Genomic DNA, 23,549 nt, shown 5'->3' with positions numbered 1-23,549 from the left:
AAATTATAAATATGCATTAAGAAGTATTGAGTATTTTTTGTGTGCCTGTCATGCCCCAGTGTGAGTGATATAACACTATCCACATAGTGTGGGTGAGGAGACAGAAGACCAGGAAAATGAATTTATATGAAGTCACATGATTAGTAATAAGTAGAGTGAGGGTTCATACCTAGATTTATCTGCCTCCAAAGCTGACTAGCTGTAATCATTCCCTCACTAGTGTTATTTGCCAGCACCTGGTCAATAGGATGAAATATCTCAGCCAGCGACGGTTTGGGGAACACAGGACTTGGCCTGAATTGCATCATTCCAATGGGCCCAAATTTCATGTTAGCCAGGTAATTTTGTAGAGTCAGAGAGAATAAATAAATACAATTTGGGAAAATTCTTAGTCTCTTAAACTAGTTCATCCTCAATCTTTAGGGCATATGTGTGTTATATCTCAACCATATCAATTTGTATTGCTTAGACTATTTTTTATTAATAGGATGGAGACAAAATTTATTTAAGCAAGAATGTTCCTAATCATATGCTGCCCTTGCCTATTAAAGAGAGTTCCCTTAGAGGATAAATTTCTAAATTGTCCTCTTAGGGTAATTTGGTCTTTGTTAGAACTGAAGAGTAGGACAAGGGATTACATTTGTTTGAGCAGAACAGAGGCGGCAAGAAAGAAAGTATGGCAGGAAGAAGAAGAGATATACAGATGTGGTTATATGCGAATACTGTTTGGGAATTGAGAGTGAGTGAGACAGAGGAGACCTGGGAATGTTAATGGCTGCCATCTCTTTGTGGGGTAGCAAGAGTAGAAAAGCACAGAGGATTCTAAAGATGCTTTGTGATGCATTAAGAAGACACTGCCATCCCCTTGACATTCTTAAAGGGAGGCTCCAAAAATAATTTTAATTGCTTGTAATTATTTTTGAATGATGAATGGATCATGAACCCTTGAATTTCCCTCCATATAGGACTAAATTATAGTTCACACGTTTGAATCTTATTTGGGTTCTACTAAATCATGTTCTGCCAAAATATAAAATCAATAAATTTGAAAGTGTGCTTCAGTGGCTATTTACACTTCCAAAATGCTTTCTACCATGAGCTGTGGCAGCTAAAGTGTAAGCAATTCTAGAGCTGATTGGTGTCCAGAAGATTGTCCTGCATTAAAACAACCTCAATGTTTTCATTCCCAACATAAAATACTTACTTTTTGGGGACTGGGTGGCATGAGGGATGGAGCCTTGCTACTCACAGGTCAGTGAACCTCTCTGTCCTGTGGGTGTGTGATGGTTTTCAGAAGAATTCTCATGGCACTCAGTACTCTTGACGCTGGGAATTCTGTTTATATCTCTGACTGGGGAATAAAAGCACCTCTTTCCACAGCCACAGCCACAGTGCGCTAAAGACTTCTGAATCTGGGAAGAGAATATAGTAATTAAAGATGTCACGGTACAGAATATATAGTAGGATAAATAGAAAGAAAACCATACCTAGATTTGTCATAGTAAAACTGCCAAAAATGGGGGGGGGGGGGGGACAGGAGAGAGAGAAAGAGAGAGAGCTCTTAAAAACAGCCGTATACAAAAGGCACATTATTTTCAAAGGAGCAATAATGACTGACAGCTGCCTTCTCAACAGACACAATGAAAGCTGGAAACCAATGTGTAACGTGCAAAAAACTACTGTTATCCTAGACGTCTATATCTGGCAAAAAAAGTCCTTAAAGAATTAAGGTATATAAATACATTTTCAGGTAAATGGTGAGAATTCATCAGTAACAGACCTCTAATGAAAGAATTATTAAATAAGAATGCTTTGGGCAGAAGTAAAATAATCACAGAAAAAGCATAGAAGTACAGGGACAAATGAAGAGAGAGGAAGAGGGAAAATATTGGAGTAAATCTAATAATCACAGAATTCACAAAACAAAAACGATAATACCTTATAGGGTATAAAATATGTGTACACTAAAAGGCACAAAATAAATAGCACAAAAGATGAGAGGATATAAATGAACTTACGTGTTCTAAGGTGATTTCATTAATAAAAATTGGTAAAAATTATTAACTTATATTAGACTAAAATAAGTCAAGGGTACATGTTTTGATTTCTAGGGTAACTACTGAGGGATAGTAAAAATGTAAGGGAGATGATATTTTAAAGAAGCAATTAATGAAAAAGAAATCAATAATGAAGTTAAGAAGGAACATAGAATAGATGGGAAAAATTAGGATGATCATTTTAAGTCAAATGTATCAGAAAGACATGAAATATAAAAGGACTAAATCTTCCAAATTTTACATTAATCTGGATAGCAAAACCAAAATGTAATAGATTAAAAGGAAAATAGATCAGACAACGTAGACTTTAAGGCAAGATACATTACTAAAGAAAAGGAGGATATTTTATAATTATTTTGATCTACTGGAAGATATAATATTCTAAATTTCTAAGCATCTAACATTTTACAACCATAAAGCAAAATTTGAGGAAATTGTTCAACTTCCACATGGGATTGAGCAGATTGTAGATGATTGACCTTCCAGCTGGCAAAAACTTGAAAAGTCCAGATAAAATACAAAAGTATTCACTAAAAGGCATCAGACAGTAGCAATAAGACCATAGACACCAGGGAATAGCACCTCCGAGATGTGAACTGAAAGTGCCCACCAATTTCTCCTTGGTGTCATTTGCTAATTCTGGGAATTAGCAAAAGACTGGCAATCCAGGTTTGGCCCTAGTAGAAGGCTGCTGCTCTGGATAGAGAAATTAACCAAGCATTTGATAGTTGCACAGTGCTGGAGTGACAAAATTGAAAATTAAGGGAACTCAAACACGAAGTCAGTTTCTCTCCTTGAGATATTTGTTGAATTCTGAAGTTCATTGGGGCAAAGGGCAAAAATTCTAAGCTAAAAACCTATGAGGAGCATGGGAGAATTTCTCATACTGACCATGCTAAGGAGCTAAGATCTACCAGGGCCTGGAGGGCTCCAGCTGAATATACTGAGCTCTCCATTTAACACCTCTGAGGGCTATACCCAAGGAACAGGGTGGTACCAGAGGTGAACTGAGTCTTATCAAAATTGAAACTTAGCGTCATCTCAGCTCATTCCCTAATTAGATTAAAATGATCAGTTCCCTCCCTCCTCATCCAAATAACTGTTAGAGAAAAAGGGTGAATCTTTTCTGGCAAAGTATAATATATTCTGGAGTCCGAATAGCTTCTTATTCACAATGTCCAGCATTTAATAAAAATTACTGGGCATGCCAAGGGATAGGACCATGTGATCAAGAACCATAAAATGCCATTAAAAATAGTCCCACAACTGACACAGACATTAAAGTTACCAGGCAAGATGAACTCCAAAATATCTATGATTAATAATATACCAAATAAAACAAAGGAAAAGCTGAAGAAAATAGATGAAAAGGTAAAGAATTTGACCAGATTGAAGTATATAGAGAAAAAAAGAATAGAAAATAAAGAAAAGAGAGTAACAGAAATGTGGAATGAAATTAAAAGGCTAACAAATCTTACTTGAGTCTCAGAAAGAAAGGAGAGACAAAATGTGACTTAAGCAATATTTTAAGAGAAAACAGCCCCAAATAATCCAAACATAAAGAAAATAAACCACATGCACAAATCTCTGTGAATTTCAACCATGATAAAACGTTGAATATATGTCTATATGTATATTAAGCAAGTCCAAAGGCAAAGAGAAAGATCTTACCAGGAACTAGAGAGAAAAGGCACATTACTTTCAAGTAGCAATAGTAAGCCTAACATCTGACTTTTCAACAGAAATCATGAAAACCAGAAGATAATGAAATGAGCTCTATAAAGTACTGAAAAACAAGTCAATCCCAACCTAAAATTTTATGCCTAGTGAAAATATTTGTCAAAAGTCAGAGCAAAATTAAGAGGTTATCAGACAAACAGAGAAATTGTCACCAGCGGATCTTCACTAAAAGAAATACTAAAAGGAATTTTTCAGGCAAAAAGAAATCATCCCTGATAAATCCTGAAAATGCAAGGAGGATGGAGGAGCAATAGGAGAGTAAATATGGCTGCAATTACAGAGGCTATTGATCTTTAAAAGCAGCAGAGAGTACCTTGTGAGTTGAAATGTATACAGAAATAACATGCATCAGGGAATTAAAATACAGGATGAAATAATGCAAAGAGCAGGAGGAAGATACATACAGTTAAAAACGTTTTAAGATTCTGGCGTTATAGAGAAAATAGTAAAAGTATAATTTATAATATACTTAAGTAAAGAATGCATGTTTTAACGTCTTCGGTGCTTGAAAGAAACAATAAGTAATGTTATAGAAGGAAAATAAAATTAAAATGGATTAATCTAGAAGAAAGAAAAAGTGGAATGTAAAAGAGGAGGTCAAATAAAAAGTAAGTAGCGAACAGACAAAGAGAATCACAAGTATATCAGTAACTATACTAAATTAATGTGTACAAAATACTCCAATTAAGTATCAAGATTGTCAAACTCAATAAAAAAGGAAATGCAGCTCTATGCTGCAAATAAAAGACACATATTAAACATGAGGATACAGAAAGGATGAAATAAAAGGACAGAAAAGATATGCCAAGCAAGTATTAACCAAAAGAAATCTAGAATAACTATGTCAATATCAGATAAAATAGACTTTAATGGAGGAAGCATTACTAGAAACAAAGTGTGATATTTCATAATGGTAAAGAGAAAAATATCAGAATTCTACTTATGTTTGAACCTGATAATATACCTTTAGTTTATATTCATCATGAATTGAGAGAACTCCAAGAACTAGACAAATTTGCAATGAAGGAAGGGACTTTCACACACTTCTTTCAATAGCTGGTACAAAAAAAAGAGGCAGACAGAAAGTTGGGATATAGATGATTAGAACAAGAAAATGAACAGAGTGGACCTAATTGACATGTGAACACTGCACTCAACAAGGAGAGAACTCACATACTTTTCAATTGCCTGTGGGACATTTCCTGAAACTGGCAAGATGCTGGGTCATAAAGCAACCTGCAATTAATTTACTATGACTGAAACAATTCAGAATATTTTCTTTGATCACAGTGAAATTAAGGTTGCCATCAAAAGCAAGAGATAGATAACCCCTGTTACTTTGAAAGTGTTGTTTAGGTCGAAGAAGAAATCACAATTGAAATTAGAAAATACTTTTGCTAAATTATAATGAATATAACGTCAAAGCATGTGGGAAGCTTTTAAAATAATGCCCAGAAACAAATAGATAGCTTTAAACATATATATTGAAAGACAATTAAGTCTTAAAATCAATAATCATGTATCAAGTAGGTAGGAAAATAGGAGCAAATTAAACTCAAAGAAAGCAGAAGGAAAGAAATTACAAAGACTAGGACCAAAAATAATATGTAAAACCAACAAGGTCAAAAGTTGGTTCTTTGAAAATTAATAAAATTAATTAGTCAAGAAAAATAAAGAGGAAAATTATCAACATCACTAATGAAAAAGCGTGCATTATAATAGTAAGTCTTAGTACATAATGAAGAAAACAGCATTTTATGAAAAACTTCATGACAATGAAGCTGACAATTTAAATGAAATTGAAAAGTCCCTCCACACACACACAGAGTCATAAGATATAACTTTTAATATTTTTGAATAGGGCCTCATGAAGGCAAAAGTGACAAGGGTTCACAAAAGGCATCAGTGGCCCTATTCCCACTGAAACCCCAGGTTTCTATTGCTAAAATGAAAAAGGGAACAACAAATACTGGGGACAATTGACAGTTTCTGCCCCAATCTGTGCCCGTGGCTGTTCAGCACCATAAATGTTCTTCTTCACACATTAGAACACACTCTCAGCTCCCTAAAAACAGACTCAAGTGTCCACCCAGTGACTGCACACAGTTCAACACTGAGAGACTCCAGGTCCACAGGTGATGCCTCTCTGACTAGGGACCCGTAAACTACTAAATGAACTGTACACTCCCCACCCCCCGCCCCATATCCAACATGTAAAGGCAGAGTAGGAATAAAATATAACCGGGGAAATAAAAGGAGTAGAACAAAACGAACAGAAAGCCCGCCTTCTCCTAAAAGGGAAGAACTGAAAGCACAGAACCTTTAATGGTACAGTCTGTTGGGCAGAAAAGGCAAAGACTGTTGTCCTGGAGTGAACTAATTTCTTGGTTAGACTCGATTCTGCTCTCCAAAAGGCACTTCCTTGTTCTTTATGGCTGATGGATTTGACCCCTCCTTTATCTATTATTCTCTGTGGCTTCCCTCCTTTTGTAGCTCAGTTTCTGCTGAGGTTAATTTGGACATCCAGGGTAGGCCAATTACAGCTGCCTGTAAACTAGGCTTCTGGTTTCGTTGCCTGAGTACTGGGAGCAATCATTGGAGGCAGCAGCTCTAGGACTGTGGGAATAGACCAGGTGAACAGAGACTTTCAGTTTTGTATTAACCCTAAACTAGTTCCCACTACCAACACATACCACCTTCAGAATTTCTCAGCTGTATTTATAGATTTCCTAACTCTGCTGGCTTTCACTCTAATATGGTCTCATTTTCTCAATATTTTAATATTCTTTACTGCTAAAGCCAAGCTTTCTGACTCTGTAGTGCAACCAGAAAGTTACTTATATCCACATACTTTTTCTGACATTTTAATGGAATTTGGGTAGTAGGAATGGGCAATTCAGGAAATCAACAGTTATCTCTCTTAAACCTCAAATGATTAGGTTGGCTGTTCCTGTAGCATCTGTGTTACTTTACGTCAGTTTATTCTCACTCTTTTTTTGCATAGATATTGTGGATTTCTTAATGGATTTATACTGGTAATTGGAACGATAGCAGGAATAATTTCTTCCACTCTGACTGGAATAATTCTTAATCAGGTAAGGAACTTCCAGACATGGGTGGTTATTTTTCTGATAGCAATTGTACAGAAAAAGAAAGTAATACATATACAAAAAATTGCAGAGGAGACATCAGCAGAAGGTGAGTTATGAGTTTTTGTATCATATTAAACTTGGTCCAATCAGGCACCCCTCAAACCTACAGATATATAATCTTTCTGGTTATATGTCAATTAGTTGTGCCAAGAACTCTTTAGTCATTCATCATTGGAATGGAAGTAGATCTCTGTGATTTTTAATAATGAATGTGTGTCTTGATCAAAACAGGTATTTAACTGGGTGAATGACAATATAAGTAACAAGATACAGTTTTGTCAGAAAAGGAATGAAAAATCAGGAACAAATAGAATTAAAGAATGACCAAAAGAAACACTTCTATGAAGGTTGACTTCTGTTTCTACAAGTGTTGTGGATAAGATTACCTGAAATTCTCCTCTTAAAACACTTAAAATGCCCTAGAAAGTTGTAACAATCATTTTAAATCCATGCCTGATCTTGAAAAAAAATGTAAGAGAAAATTTCAGAGATTAAAAATGAAGGAAGAGCTTGGGGCCAGCCTGGTGGCATAATGGTTGGGTTTGCACACTCTGTTTCGGTGGCCTGTGGTTTGCAGGTTCAGATCCTGGGCACAGACCTATGCACTGCTAGTCAAGCCATGCTGTGGTAGCATCCCACATGCAAAAAAATAGAAGATGATTGGCAAGAATGTTAGCTTAGGGACAATCTTCCTCAAGCAAAAAGCAAAAAGAGGAAGATTGGCAACAGATGTTAGCTCAGGGCCAATCTTCCTCACCAAAAAAGAAGAAGGAGAAGGAGAAGAAGAAGAAGGAAGAGCTTGATTCCAGAGAGGCAAATCATCATCAAAGCCACTGGCTACCTTGGGCAACTACCCATCCTCGGTGGTCTATACCTTCAGTTGTAATGGACAGAAAATAAGAGATAATATCCCAAAACTACTCATAAAAGAAGAGTCAGAATGGAAATGCTGGCATAAATCTGTGATCACTAAGGACTACATCCTCACACCACGAGCACCATGTAGCTCATATACAAACTTGGTTTATTTGGAGGAAAACTTACAAGCTGAGAAGTAGTAGGGTGCATGCGATTCCTCCAAATGCTCCTTATCCCATGTCTTGGACCAAGGAGAGAGAGTTTGCATTCACCACGGCCAAATTTCTCATAGAGAGGAACCTTCCACCATCATGCTCCATGACTTAGGATATCAGATAGGCATTGGCAGGAAACATCTTGATAGCCATGGAAGCTCCCTGGTGAGAGAAGTGGCCTCACTAGAAAAGAACTCCAGGAGACCAGGGTGCATCTTCCCCCCCGGGCATAGAACCCACTCAGCTTGTTCTTCGATTGGACTCACTCAGATCTGCTGAGCTGCCTTCCAAAAGTTCTCAGGTGAGCTAACTTCCCTACTAACTTCCAAAACAGGGGAGGAAATGTAGCTCCAGAACTCTCCAAAGTGTCTCTGCCCAGTAAGAAAACCTGTCTGTCTCAGCCTCAGCTTCCAAGGGAGAGGAAAACTTGAATAAAGATTCTTCTGAATATTTGAAACAATAAACCATTGTTCACAAGGGTGAGGCGCAAATTCAAACTCTATTTGTTCCAAATGCCATAAGCCAAGTATTGAATTTCAAGTGGTCCACAGATGCCTAGTGGAAGTAAGTAAAATTTTTCTGGAGAAACTTACCCTAAATTCATACTCCAGAATTTCCTCCTGCATAACATTTCAGTGAATATGACTTCACAGTCAATCAATCAAAAATCACAAAACACTTGATGAAAAAGGTGACATGTGAGAGAAGAATTAAAAACCACAGAATCAGATCTTCAGAGATATTGGAAATCTATGCATATGTTTAAAAAAGTAAAAGACCATTGAAAATATAAATAAGAAACATAAAATTTGACCAGGAACCAAATCTAACCTCTAGCGATTAAAAATACAGAAATTGTGGAGCTGGCCTGGTGTTATAGTGATTAAGTTCACCCATATCACTTCTGCAGCCTGGAGTTCATGGGTTCAGATCCCGGGTGCGGATCTATGCACTGCTCGTCAAGCTATGCTGTGGTGGCATCCCACATACAAAATAGAGGAAGAGTGGCACTGAGGTTAGCTCGGGAACAATCTTCCTCAAGGAAAAAGAGGAAGATTGGCAATGGATGTTAGCTCAGGGCCAATCTTCCTTACCAAAGGGAAAAAAAAATATATATATATATATATATATATATATATATATATATAAATTGAAACAAAAAATTGCAAGTTAAATACAACTAAAAAGAGAATTAGTGAGGCTTCTACTTCCATTAACGGGAGAGTAATTGATTTGGGCCAACCCTCTTAATAAAGACAATGAAATAGGCTAGAAAAATATAAAAAGAGTCTTCTGTGAAGCTTCAGAGAACTAAAGAGGTAAATAACTTTAACAGGTAGGATCTGGGAGAAGCCAGGAACTGAAAGAGTTGAGCAAAGGACCAAGGGTTATTTTCCTCCTGGGGTGAGGAAAGCTGATTTTTTGGCTGCTCTCCAGCACCTGCTGAGGATGAGCAACCTGATAAATTAACTTGTTTTAGTCTGAGACCTTCCAATGGCTGCACTGATGGAGTAAGGTGAACAGAAATAAACCAGTCCTCACGTGGCCTGCTTTGGTCATCTGGATAGACCAGAAAATATCAAACCTTAATTGAAAAGGATTCAGGAGGGCCAGTGCCCCAAATCAGCCTGGAAGAAGCAAACAAAAACTCTGCTTGGAGGCAAACGGCATCACCCATCAAATTGTCGGTAGAAATAGTTTTTAAGTACAATCTTCTGCACACAACAAAAGATCACCGGGCACATTGAGGAGGCATGACAAAATGGGGGAAAACCAGCAGAGCCACAAATAAGAGCAAACAACAGTAGCAACAGAAGTAGACCCCAAGGACAACAGATAATGGAATTATCAAATTAGCAGTAACACCAGTACGCTACGCTTACTCTGTTCAAAAAAGTAGAAGCGAAGCTTGAAAGTTTCTGTAGAAGGCTTAAAACTGTATGAGTAACAGAATATTTGAAAAAGTACTACTAAAAATAAATTTTAGAAATGGAAAATTTAAAAAACAAAATTAGGAACTCACTGAGTGAATTCGACAGACACAGCAGTGGGGCCAACAACCCCAAAGCCCAGTAGCAAAAATTTATAAGGGTTTTTTTTTCTCCATTGATAGATTTATCACAAGTCAGCTAACGGGGTTCACTGGGAAGAGCCCCTTCTCCAAGCATCCCCAATGGCCAAAGCAGAGAAAAGAGATGCAGTGAATTGTGCAATGGCTCTTCTGTTCCATTGCATGGTCCAAAGCAAGTTTCATGGCTAAACCTGACTTTATGGGAGCTGTGGAGTGCAACCTTGCCATGTGCCTGGAAAGAGGACCAAAAATGTTTGGTGAACAACTTGTTGATTACCTCAGTTCACTCTTCTAGCCACCAAAAATTCAGTTTACACTCCTTCCTGCATGTGGAACAATTTTACTCCTCTATAAGGGAGGCGACACAACCCTAAAGTCCCTCCTAGTTATGGCGTCAAGTTCAAAGTGCAAAATATGTCGTCCTTTCATTGAGACATAATGCATAACTGTCCTCTGCAGCAGGGGTTACATGCTCCGTCATGCTGTACACTATTGCAGCACAGCAATCCAACAGCCACAATAAATACTTCCCTTCAGAAAAGGAAGATTGGGAGACAAACAGCAACCATTGGTCCAGAGGAATGCTGACCCTGAGGGCAAACATTTTGAGAGCTACCTATTGGTGAATATTTGAATGTTTTTGATTAGGCCCAGAAGTGGCTGAATGTAGGGACTGGAGGATTAAATTTGAAAGCTTCAATTTTTCAATGATTCTATAAACCAACAAGATCAATAAAACTGAAAATAGAAAAAGTAAAGAAGAACACGGTTTAGTAAGTCTGCTCGGAACAAGCTCAACATACTTAACAGCATTTATAAATACCAGAAATACCATGTAGGAAAAAAATAAATCTAAATAAGATGCCATTCACACTGGTAACAAAAGTTATAAATATCTTGGAATTAATGCAACCAAAAATATGTAAGACCATAATGGAGAAATTTTTTAAACTACTGACTTTATAAAATACTATTAATAATGCAATGTGTAGAGTTATAAGTAAAAACTAGATAGGCTAATGTATAAGAAAAAATAGTGTATGTTATCTGAGAGAGTGATGGGAAATGAAAACGTTCAATTTTTTTTAATGAATCAGTTTTTATTCAGAGACTATAGAGTTCTTCTCCAACTTTCTTTTGTTAATTTTTTATTGTGTAAAAAACGCATAGTATAAATTTACCCTTTTAACAATTTTTAAGTGTATGTTACAGCATTGAATAGTTAACTGCATTGTTAACTATATGCACATTGTTACACAACAGACATTTAGAACTTTGTCATCTTGCATAACTGAAACTCTATACTCAATGAACAACAAATCCCCATTTCTCCCTCCTCCCAGCCTAATTTTTTTAAAATATAAGGATTGATAGTAATTTTTTTAATATATGTGTTAAAGTTTTAAGGGCAACCATTAAAATAGACACAGAGTGTAGAATTTTCAAACTAGAAGAGGGGGGAGAAATGGAATGAGAACAAAGAAAGCAAAAGCAAAAACTCCCCAATTTGAAAGAAAGTAAGAAATGGTGTGAGGTGTGGGTAAGAATATAGGTAAAAAATAGGACAAACTGAAAGCACAAAGAGGGATGGTAGAAATAAATCCAAATATACCAGTGATCACAATAAATATAGATGGACTAAACTCTACAGTTAAAAGACAAAGTTTGTAAAACCAGATTAAAAACAAAATCCATTCATATGTCATTTATGTATAAGATACATATCTAAAACAAAGAGAGAGAAACATTGAAAGTTGTAAGGGCAGCATAAAAAAAATGAAGCAAATATTAACCAAAGAAAGATGGTATTATCATATTATCAGGAAAAATGTTTTCTTTAAGCAAAAATACTAGAAACAATGAGAGTCAGCTACTTAGCAGTTTACAGTGCGTATTTCTCTGGTGAAACAATCTTGTTCAAATGTTAACTCAGCTACTTAAAAGCTGTGTAACCTGGAAAGATTTCTTAATCTAAGTCTTAGTGTCTCTAGCTGTAAATGGCCAAGATGACATAGAAACCTCATGAGGGTAAGGTGATTACCAAATCAGATCATGCATGTGAGTGTCAGACGCTTGTGTGCTTGTGTGTTCAACGAATAATAGCAACTAGTATTGTTGTTTCCATATCCTTTTAAATCAGGAAAAATAAAAGTGTGTTTGCATCTATCCTATTGTTTAGCATTCTGAAAATGCTGGCAAACACAATTGGTTAAGAAAACTAAATTACAAGTATATACGGTGTAAATGCAAAGAAAAAATAACATCATGTATAGAGAATATAATTGTCCTCTTGTGGGAAAACATCGAAGTTAGATATCATACTGTGGAAAAATCTAAAGCACAGTAGCAACCAGTGTTGCAAAATACCTGTGGGGAAAAAAACACTGAAAATTGTGCAAAGTCCATATGAAGAAAACTGCACATTTATTGAGCAACATTAGTGAAAATACATGAAAGGAGAGGCATATCAAGCTTTTAGGCTGGACTTCAATTCCAAATCACAATGAATTCTATAGTCTTAACAAAGTTATTGCAAGCTTAATTATTTATCATTAAATTTCTAAGCACCTCTTGGTCCTTTTGGTCCAGTTTGGCATATTTTAGTTACAGAAATCACTATAATTAAATAGAATTAATGTCTAGTCTAGCAACTAACATTATTATTTTATTTTTTAGATGTCTAACCTTAATTGTATTTTAAATGAAACTAGTGATAATTTTGTCAAATTCTGAAAAAAATACATTCTGAATAACAAAGTTTCATTTCAAACCAGAGGGGATTGATTAATTTTTTTTTAAACATAGTGGCAAGCCCACTTGTAGAAAAATGTAATTATACTCTGTTCTCATATCTTACCCCAAAATTAATTCTAGATGAGTAAAATGTAAATGAAGAAAGGAAACAATAAAGATACAAAAGTAAAATCAGCGTTAATGATTATATATACTCTGGGCAGGACATCCTTCAAAAGCGTGGCACAAGAGACCAAAACTCAATTACAATGCATTATACATTTAACTACATAAAATTTAACCTCAGCTGATGAAAGAAATAAAGGACAAAGTGGTAAAATCTGAAACATAATTGAAATTTAATGTAATCTTTGAACATAGATGCAAAAATGAAATAAACTACCGCACATAGAATCCACCAGCATATTAAAATGCATTTGACACCATGATTAAGTAGGCCATTTTCTATGAAAGTAAAAGTGGCTTGATATTACAAAATCTATTAATGAAGCTGGTCGTATTGAAAGGCTGAAAGAGAAAATGTGTCAGACATTTTCATAGATTAAAAAAAGGTATTTAATAAATTTTATTCAAAAGCATTGATGTGTATGTAATTAACCACCAAGATATTCAAACTTTTAGCAGCAAAAAGTGAAAAACAATTCAAATATAAAGAAATAAGGGATGTGTTTATAAACTTTATGGATCTAAACTCTGGATTACTAATCAGTTAGTAAAGGTTATGGTACAGTTGAATATTTCTTGATATGCAAGCATGTTTATGATATATTTCTAAATGAAAAACCATGTGCATTCTTGGCTTTAGCACTATGTACATCATAATGTCATTTTTCTGCATGAAAAATTATATGTACATTGACAGAGGTGAAAAAGTAGAAAGACAAATAGCGATTATGTTTGTAGAGTGAAACTGTGACTTTTTTAAAGTGTTTTTCCATGTGTGTTAAGTGATCTGTGTTGAGCCTATATTAATTTTAATGTCATATTCTAAATTTTACCAAATATAACAACAAGGTTAATAATTTAAAATTATTTTGCACTTCAATCCCTCAGGATCCAGAATCTTCCTGGTTTAAAATCTTCTTCCTGATAGCAGGCATTAATGTGATAGGCGTAATTTTCTACCTTATATTCGCTAAAGCAGAAATTCAGGACTGGGCTAAAGAAAAACAACACACACGCCTCTGAAGGTAAGAAGGGATAGATTAAGGACAGATTTTGAAACTGGGGATGCAGGACGGAGAGGAGTTGAGGATGGCCCCTGAGCAAACTGTGGTGTTGCTGACTGAGATGGGGAAAAACAAGGGGTGCAGACTTGGGGGAGAAGACGAGACCATGTGAAGTATGAAACTATTTGACATCCTGATGGAGACGGCATGCCACCCAGAAGATGTGCTACTCTGGAATTCTGGGAAGATACTGGGGCTAGAGATAAAAATTTGGGTGCCTGGGCCTCTCTAACATTTAAAGTTGAGGAAGAGAAGGGAAAATTTGCCAGGGAGACCAGGAAGGGCCTTCAATGAAGTAGGAACAGTTGCAGAGAGTGGTATCTCAGAAAAGAAGTGAAAAAGGTGGGTATAATTACCTGTGGCAAATGCTATCAAGCAGCCAAATTGTCTAAGGTCTGAAAACTTACTAATGGGTTTGGCAAGAGGTACGTTAAAGGTGACCCTGGCTAGAATGATTTTCAAGTGAATGATGGAGACAAGAGGCCCATTAAAGTTCGAAAGAGAATCTGATATTGTGCCTTTCTTCTCTAAACTCTGTCAGTGGTAAATAGAAGGAGAAATGTCTTTTCTGCAGAATTATTTCAGCTAATACATAAGCAAGAATTGATGGATATAGAATATCCCCCTTTTGTAAACCCCAGTGAATTAAGGGATCCAAGTATTGTGCGTTAACAGCTGTTAACATCACCAAAAGAGAGACATAGAGACATTGTGTACATCCTGATGAAAGAGCATACCACCACCAAGATCTTGCTAAGAAAATCAAACTGAATATGATCAAGCCTCTGGGAACAGCTAATGTTTTGGAAAAGATACAGAGAACAGAGAATATGTTGAAATAAATCCTAAGGATATCATCAGCAATTCTAAACCATAGGAAGGTTACAGGTCAAAAGACTCAGATTCTTTAACAAATAAATTATAAGGGGAAAAAAAGATGAAGGGGGAATCTCTACATTAAAAGGGACTTAAAAGATATAAATTTTTAAAAGCTGGTGAAACTAAACTCTATAGGGATACATACATAGGTGACAAATCTATAGAGACATACACAGAAGACATTACTCTAAATGTCAGGATAGTCATTACTTCTAAAAGGGAAAGAGAGGTTGTGATTAGGATGGATCACAGAAAACTTCTAGGGTCCTGGTGATATTTCATTTTTCACATCTAGGGTTGTGATTAAAAGAGTGTTCATTGAGTTACACATTTGTTTTGTGAAGTTTTCTGTATCTGTGTTTTATAAGAAATGAAAGAAGGAGGGAGAGAGGGAGGGAGGAAGGGAGGAAGGAAGGAAGGAATGAGAGAAGGTGAGCTGAGGAAATGGAGATAGCCAGAATAGACAGCCCTATAAAGGAGAGCAGAGAAATAGCATGGCAACTGTAGAGGGATGTGGCATTAGGGAGTTTTTGTTTGTTGTTTGTTTTAGAATTAGGTGCAATAATATATAAGCTGACGGTTTAATCCAATAGTGAGTTTTCACAATGTTGGAGAGAAGGTTCACAGGCAGAATTAAAGTCTTGAGTCATCCAGAAGGGATGCTATCCAAGCACAGTGCAGGGGTTGGCCTTGGATATGAACCTAGAGTTGATCCAAAGTAGCGGAGAGAAGGCAGAGTTTATGGGCACATACATGGTGGGTCAGGATGTGGGTTGGCATTTTATCTGTGCAATAAGCAGCAAGGTTTTCACTTAAGAGGGAGAAGTTGAGAGAGAAGGAAATAAAGGAATCCACGTTGGAAAAGGGTAAAATTACCACCATGAGTGGATGATATGATTGTTTACCTAGAAAATCCAAGTAGGTTGACTGGAAAGCTATAGAAACAATAAATGCATGCAATAAGTTTCTGACTAACCCATTAATAGAGAAATAAATTTTTTCACATTAAACAATGATAACCAGTTAGCAAATTTATTGAAAGAAATGATCCAGATGATGATTGGAGGGATATTTGATAGTATCAATCAAAAATTAAATTGACTCGGGGTTGCCAGTACTAAGAACATCCATAATGGTGCACTCACAAAAAACCACCAACATAGATATATACTCAAGATTGCTGCTTAAAAATGGCAAAAATCTGGGTCTGAAATTAAACATGTCCATCAATGCAGTCTTAGTTAATAAATTTTGTGTAAGTGAATGGAAGATAAGCAGTAGTTGGAAAATATGGTAGCTCGAACAAATATTTTAACACAGAAATTTCTGAGGCTGTCCTTATGAATAAGCTCATAACAGCACTAGGAAATACTCCCTAGGCATCAGCAAAGGTTTAGCCTCTATTTCCAAGGTATGGAGTTGGGAACAGTCATGGTTGCAATCATACTACTTTATTCAGATCCTATAAATCTTACTTGTTTCCACATAGTTGTCTATTAAATACTAAAAGTTATACTGATGTTTTCTACTACTATTTCCATTAATTTCTGTTTATGTCCAAGCAGTTGTTATTGAATATTCTGACGTTCTACTACAATTTCAAAAAGATTTTGACAATTATATCTTAATTGGAAATTTAATTTTGATTTTGTAAAATTATCAGCCTTTTCCGTATTATGATTTTTACTCTTAATTGACTTTCTGATATCGATATTGCAACCTCACATTTTCTGCGCATATGCTTGTTTGAGATTCCCTGGAATACTTTTTCGTAGCCTTTAAATTCCACCTTCCCAAGTCATTTCGTTTAGTATTTGTTTCTTACAAACGGTACATTGTTGGGCTTAATTATTTCACCCACTGAGTGCTGTCTGCTTTGTATAGATGAACTTAGTCCAACCGCATTTATTATCATTACAAATGTACTTCATTTTCTGTCATTTTATTTTATATCCCCTTAAAAAATGTCCTCCTTATCTTTGTGGCCTTCCTCTTCCTCCTGCTCCTTTGCCTGCCTCTAGTAATTCGGAAAGTTCATGGAATATTTTCAATTTTGGTTGTGCTTATACTCTTTAAGTTTTCTTTGAAAATGTGTTCATTTTTCATTAGTGTGCTATACTCTTTTTCTGCCTTCTTTTTCCTTCCAAAATATCTAAAATATTTGACTTTTCTAATCACTTTTCTCTGGCTAGGACTGATTCTACCTGAGCTTGTAATTGCCCAAGCACGGTGTGGGTAGAATTTCCTCAATTCTTTTCTGGTGTTTGCCTGGTCGCCATTTTCATCTTGCCATCAGGCTGGAGCTGGAGGCCTGGAGGCTTTAAATCTGCCTTTTAGACTCTAGGCTAGGTGACAGACAGCTCAGGGAACTCCAGCACAGGTAGTATGATAGTTCAAAAGATGTTTTCCTTGGCCTTGCTTTTTGTTGTGCTGGTGGTTGTTTCTTCAACATCCTGCGTCTTCAGGGCTGTCAGCCATTAGGCAGTGCACAGGCATTTTGTTTGCAGCAGCAGCCGTGTTTTTCCCATCACAGTCAAAGTGACACATTGTTGCAAAGTTGGTCAATCTCAACTTCCCCTCTTGATTTAAGAAGATGGGGGAAAATAAGCAAGGGCTGAGTCATAACCACATATTTCTCCTCTATCCCAGAGGTCACAGCAAAAGGGCGTGGGGCGCCAGAATTGCAAGGGTCCATCTGGTTTCCAGATGCACTTTCCCCTGCTTCACTTCACTCTGGTGGAAAGATGGTACAGCCCCTGGCCTGGGGCATTTCCCTCTTATTTCCTGACGAATGCATCCAGCTCATGAGTCTGGTAGGCAGCTGCAAGTTGATTCCCAGTGTCACCTTTTCAATCAGTCCTCATTGTTTCGGATTTAGCAAATAGTGCTTGTTGGTTTTGGCATGAGGGAGTTCCCTAGTTTTTGCAGTTTTCTGTTTTGCTTCTTTGAATTTATTTCAGGGGTTCCGGGGATACTAGTTGTGTAAAGGGACATGCATTCTGCCTGTGGAAGTTCCTTATAGCAGGACTTCTCAACTTCTTTTGTATAATGGACCTCAGTTCAGAATATCATGCAGAAAACTCCGAAGGAGAACGATTATGTTGAAATAGTTATCAAGATATTTTAAAAGCACATTTGTAATAACATATATGCTTCTTTATTGATTCATTAAATAATGAGAACTAACAAGAGGTCTAATATAACTACTATAATTTCAAAATAATAGTGATGAGCAAAACAATGTTTTTTGAGATATTGATAATAACTATAATGCTATAAGAAAATATCTATGACACATTTATTTCCATCTTGTGGTCTGAAAGTCTCATGTCACAGAAAGCTAGCTGGGTCTGCCTAGCTTTTAACTCGTCAGCTGATTTGTATAAAAGACCCCTAAGCTCTTTCTTCTATGCGATGGAAGGGCCACGGGAACACCAGTGTTGGGCTGTGCTTAGGGCATCAATTGGCCTTAATGTGTCTTTGCAGTGAAGCAGCCTACCTTGCCATTGCTGCCCCCTCTCCCCAATAACTTTTGAACAAAATTGTTCAGGAAATGAATTGTTCAGGAAACTTTCCCTTCGAACCTGCTCCGTGAAGAAAGAATGATAAGTCAGGATCCCCTCCCCGTTTTTTTAAAGCACGGTTAGGTAATAAAAAGTCTTGTGGTCACTTTAAATAGCAAACACACACGTTACCTGGTTAGGTAATCGAAAATACTAATTTCAATATATAATGCAGCACACCAATTGCCCTTCAAGTATGACACTCCTTCCCTGTCTCTCTGGCTTGAACAAAGTTTCAGGCAGACCATCTCCTTCAGGGAAAGGATGTGACCATTTTCTTCTTTCTCTATCCTCATCCCCCAGTTTGCTGACCCCATTTCTGCCCCTCCTGGGGTATAACAAGGAGAGAAAAGAGAGGAAAGCAGGTAGGGAAATTTCTTGTTAGCCTAGCCCTATTGTCAGATATCTCAAGCTCCCTGGGCTAAAAGATGTTGAAAACACTCTTTCCTTCATGCACAAGAGGCCTCAAGGCAATGTCCCTTGGCTCCTTGGCTCCACTCCACACAGGTCGCTCTTTATGGATATCCTATCACCCTTCCAGGTGGTCCCTTGGGACAGACTATCTCTCCTGTGACCTGCATCTGGTCCATGGGAAACACTAACACATCTTCAGGCCTAGATTCCTCAGGAATCTACTCCAGGTGGTTTCATTAAAGGCTCATCCCAGCAGATATGAATGTGGGGTGGGGCAGGCTTCCACCTACGCCAGAGGGAGGCAGGGTGGGAAAATCACAGCACAATTTTTTAAATTTTATTCACACAACAGTATAATTCACATGCCATGTAATTTACCTGTTTAAAGTGTACAATTCAGTGTTTCTTAGTATAGTCACAGATATGTGCAACTGTCACCACAGTTAATTTCAGAACGTTTTTATCACCACAGAGAGAAAACTTGTACCTTTACCATTACTCTCCTGTCACCCCATCCTTCCAACCCTAAACAACAAATAATCTCATTTCTAACGCATCCTCTCTGTAGATTTACCTATTCTAGACATTTCGAATAAATGGAATCACCTAATATTTTTTTGTGATTAGCCTCTTTCACTTAGCGTAATGTTACAGTGTTCATCCATGGTGTAGTATGTGACAGTACTTCATTCCTGTTTGTGGCCAAGTAATATTTGATTGCATGGATATACCACATTTTGTTTATTCATTCATCTGTTGATGGACATTTGGGTTGCTTCCACTTTTTGGCTATTGTGAATAGACTGCTATAGACATTTGTGTACAAGTTTTTGTGTGAATGTTTGTTTCTTTTGGGTATATACCTAGTAGTGGAAATACTAGGTCATATGATAATTCTATACTTAACTTTTTCAGGAACCATGAAACTGTTTGCCATAGTGGCAGCACCATTTTACATTCCCATCAGCAAATGTATGAGGGTTCCAATTCTCTACATCCCTACACTGTTATTTTCTGTTTGATTTTTGTTTTATTATTGCCATCCTATTGGGTTTGAAGTAGTTTTTGTTTGTGTTTCCCTAATGTCTAATGATATTGAGCATCTTTTCATGTACTCATTGGCCATTTTTATATCTTCTTTGGAAAAATATTTATTTGAGTTTTTTGCCCATTTTTTAGTTGATTTGTTCGTCTTTTTGTTGTTGAGTTTATATATTCTGGGTATTGGACCCTTATCAGATATGTGATTGGCAAATAGTTTCTCCCATTCTGAGGTTGTCTTTTCACTTTCTTGATAGTGTTCTTTGATGCACAAAAGTTTTTAATATTTATGAAGTTCCCTTTATTTTCCCTTTTGTTGTTTCTGCTTTTGGTGTTATATCTAAGAAACCATTGCCAAATTTGAAGTTGTGAAGATTTACTCCTGTATTTTCTTCTAAGAGTTTTATTGTTTTAGCTCGTACATTTAGGTCTTTGATCTTTTGAGTTAACTTTTGTAAAGGGTGTGAGCTAAGGGTCCAGATTCATTCTTTAGCATGTAGCTATCCAGCTGTCCCAGTACAATTTGTTAAAAAGACTGTTCTTTCCACATTGAATGGTCTTGGCATCTTTATCAAAAATCAGTTTTCCCTAGACAGATTGGTTTATTTCTGGACTCTTACTTCTATTCTACTGGTCTATACAGCTATCTTTATGCCAGTACCACTCTCTCTTGATTACTCTTGCTTTGTAGAAAGTTTTGAAGTATGAGTCCTCCAACTTTGTTCTTCTTTTTCAAAGTTGTTTTGGCTATTCTCGGTCTCTTGAAATTCCACATGAATTTTAGAATCAGCTTGTCAATTTCCAAGGAGAAATCAGCTGGGATTCTGACAGAGATCACACTGAATCTATGGATAATTTCAGGAGTATCGCCATTTTAACAGCGTTTACTCTCCCAGTCCATGAACATAGGATGTTTTTCCATTCATGTAAATCTTCTTTAATTTCTTTAAACAATATTTTGTACTTTTCTGATTATAAATTTTACACTTTTGTTAAATTTGTTCCTAAGTATTTTATTCTTTTTAATGCCATTTTAAATAAAATTTTCTTAATTTTTGGATTGTTTGTTACAAGTATATAGAAATATAACTGATTTTTGTATGTTGATCTTGTATCCTGAAACCTTGCTAAACTGACTTATTACTTCTAATACTTTTTTAGAGAATTCCTTACAATTTCTATGTAGAAGATTATGTCATCCTTGAATATAGTTTGACTTCTTTTTCAATCTAGATGCCTTTTATTTCTTTTTCTTGCCTAATTGCCCTGCCTAGAACCTCTATTATAATGTTGAATAGAAATGAGAGAGTGGACATCCTTGTCCTGTTTTTGATCTTAGGGGGGAAACACACATTTTTAAATTCTTTCAAAGTCTTTATCCATCTCTGTTCTCCTGAAGCTTTCACTTTTATGTAATCCTAAATTGTTTTAGAACCATATGACTGGTTTTTTTAATCGCATCCTGAAGAATATCTGTAAGGTGCCCTTACACCTCACTTTGGAATTTTATATGTGTTGTATATTGTCACCAATACCAAAGTCTCCAATGTAACAATGTCTTACATCCTGTTTCAGAATTATTCACCACAAATTTGGCCAAATATAGGCCATCCCAGAAAAGAGGAGAACAAGAGATACCTTTCTTCCTTCCAGTGAACTGTGTGCACTTAAAGCAGTAACATTTTGGTGAGAGATATCAAATTTTCTCTCCGTTGCTGGTGAAATGACAGCATTGTGTAACATTTCCCCTCCACTGGATAAAATGCATCACGATTGCCTACACTAAAGGAATGCTTATATTCAGCTAACATGTAGAAACACATCTGGGGTACTTATACACAGTTATTAGGCAATGTAAGTAGTTTCTACTCAGAAAGCCAGAAAATGTCTATTAGTGTGAATGACATGTTTTAGTAACTAATAAAACTCCAAACACAAAAAAGAATAAAAATGTTCAGTATAAAAGAAAGATAGTGTGTGCCTTCCTCATTGTTACCCCAGATAGGTCCCTGGATTCATACACCGGTTTAGCACCTTAGCCACTTCCCTTTTTTGGGTTTTGGAGAACATGACACCAGCTGAATTAATATGGACACCTGCTAACCAGGTGAAGTTGAGTTTCAGTCCATTTTAACAGATAGCACTGCCCCAATTGCCACAGGGTACAGCAGTCTGTTCTTTGAAAGGACTAGGGATGCTTCTGAGCCAGAAGTCAAAGTGTGTCGTTGGTGTAGGATCACAAAGGGAAGTTTTATTTTCATTTTCTTAGTAACAAATTGATTATGAAGAATGGGAATTTGGTAAAACACAAAAAGTGTGCCTTGTTATTGCTGTGGATAAAATGTATTCTTATTAGGGAGAGCAGCAGTATCAAACTACCTGAGTTCCAAACCCTATAGGTGTGCAGTGTTTTTTTGTTTTCGGGATACAGCACAGATGTATAGCAAATGATGGATGGTTTCGTACCATGTGCCTGGACCTAGCAAGATGTTGGAATTGTTCACACCTTTTACACATAGACTTTTGAGAGTAAAGAAGAAGGATGATAAAATTGCACCAATCATATTCATTTTTATGTCAAGAGGAGAGAAGTGGGGGTCGGCCAGATGGCATAGTGGTTAAGTTCATGTGCTCTGTTTGGGCAGCCCAGTGTTCACGGGTTTGGATCCTGGGCACGGACCTACACACTACTCATCAAGTCATGCTGCAGCGACGTCCCACATACAAAATAGAGGAAGATTGGCACTGATGTTAGCTCAGCGACAGTCTTCCTCAAGCAAAAACAGGAAGATTGGCAAGAGATGTTAGCTCAGGGCCAATTTTCCTCACCAAAAAAAAAGAGGAGAGAAGTGTAACAAATGCCTAGTATAACCTATCATTGGGACAAGGAAGACAACTTGGGGAAAATATACTAAGCCAGACTATTTCTTTAAACTGTTTTAAAGCTTTCTTATATCCACTGAGTACAAGGACTCACCGGTGACATTTGGGTGCACTTTTTCTTTCTCTTCAAAACTTAGCATAAAACAGAGTTCTAGGAGAGCCTAGGGCCAGCCTCAAGGGAAGAGGAACCAGCACGTGAGCCGGGACTGAGAGACTGTCACCAGCTCAAGAAGAAGACAGCACGTGGATTCCTCGGAGACCAGTTTCCCCAACACACACCCTGTGTACATCTCTTCTGTAACACGTTTTGTTTGCAAAATGTCTAAATTTTAAATGCAGGTTTATTTGTCTTCCATTCCACATCAGTTGCCTTATGAACGATGGTTGAATAAACCAATAAACAAGCACAAGAAGACAAAATTTTATCTAAGACTTTGTGAAAGAGCTTTTCTACAATTTTCAACTTTCACTGCTCCGTGTTGTAGATAGGTGGGCCAGTGGAAAATCTGAGATTTCTGTACAGTCATGTGTCACTTAATGATGGGGATACATGCTGAAAAATGCATCATTAGGCAATTTCATTGTTGCGAGAACATTATAGAATGTGCTTACACAAACCTGGATGGTGTAGCCTACTACACACCTAGGACGTACGGTGTGCAGCCTATTGCTCTTAGGCAAACCGGTATGGCA

The 23,549-nt window shown here is 36.7% G+C and overlaps 1 protein-coding gene across 4 annotated transcripts in view; it reads left to right on the top strand.

Annotated features, from left to right (window-relative positions):
- SLC17A1 (solute carrier family 17 member 1) overlaps positions 1-23,284 on the top strand; it is a 49,355-nt gene extending 26,071 nt beyond the window's left edge. For all 4 annotated transcript variants that reach the window (XM_070244154.1, XM_014734226.3, XM_070244153.1 and 1 more), the window contains 3 exons: positions 6,802-6,892; positions 13,901-14,037; positions 22,994-23,284. In XM_070244154.1, coding sequence (XP_070100255.1) covers positions 6,802-6,892; positions 13,901-14,035 — 226 coding nt within the window. In that variant the 3' untranslated portion in view covers positions 14,036-14,037; positions 22,994-23,284. The remainder of the gene's footprint in view (positions 1-6,801; positions 6,893-13,900; positions 14,038-22,993) is intronic.
- The last annotated feature ends 265 nt before the right edge of the window (positions 23,285-23,549 follow it).

Source organism: Equus caballus, chromosome 20, assembly GCF_041296265.1.
Source record: "Equus caballus isolate H_3958 breed thoroughbred chromosome 20, TB-T2T, whole genome shotgun sequence".
NCBI lineage: Eukaryota > Metazoa > Chordata > Mammalia > Perissodactyla > Equidae > Equus > Equus caballus.
The sequence above is the reverse complement of the archived record's forward strand: the minus strand, read 5'-3'. Positions and strand labels throughout refer to the sequence as shown.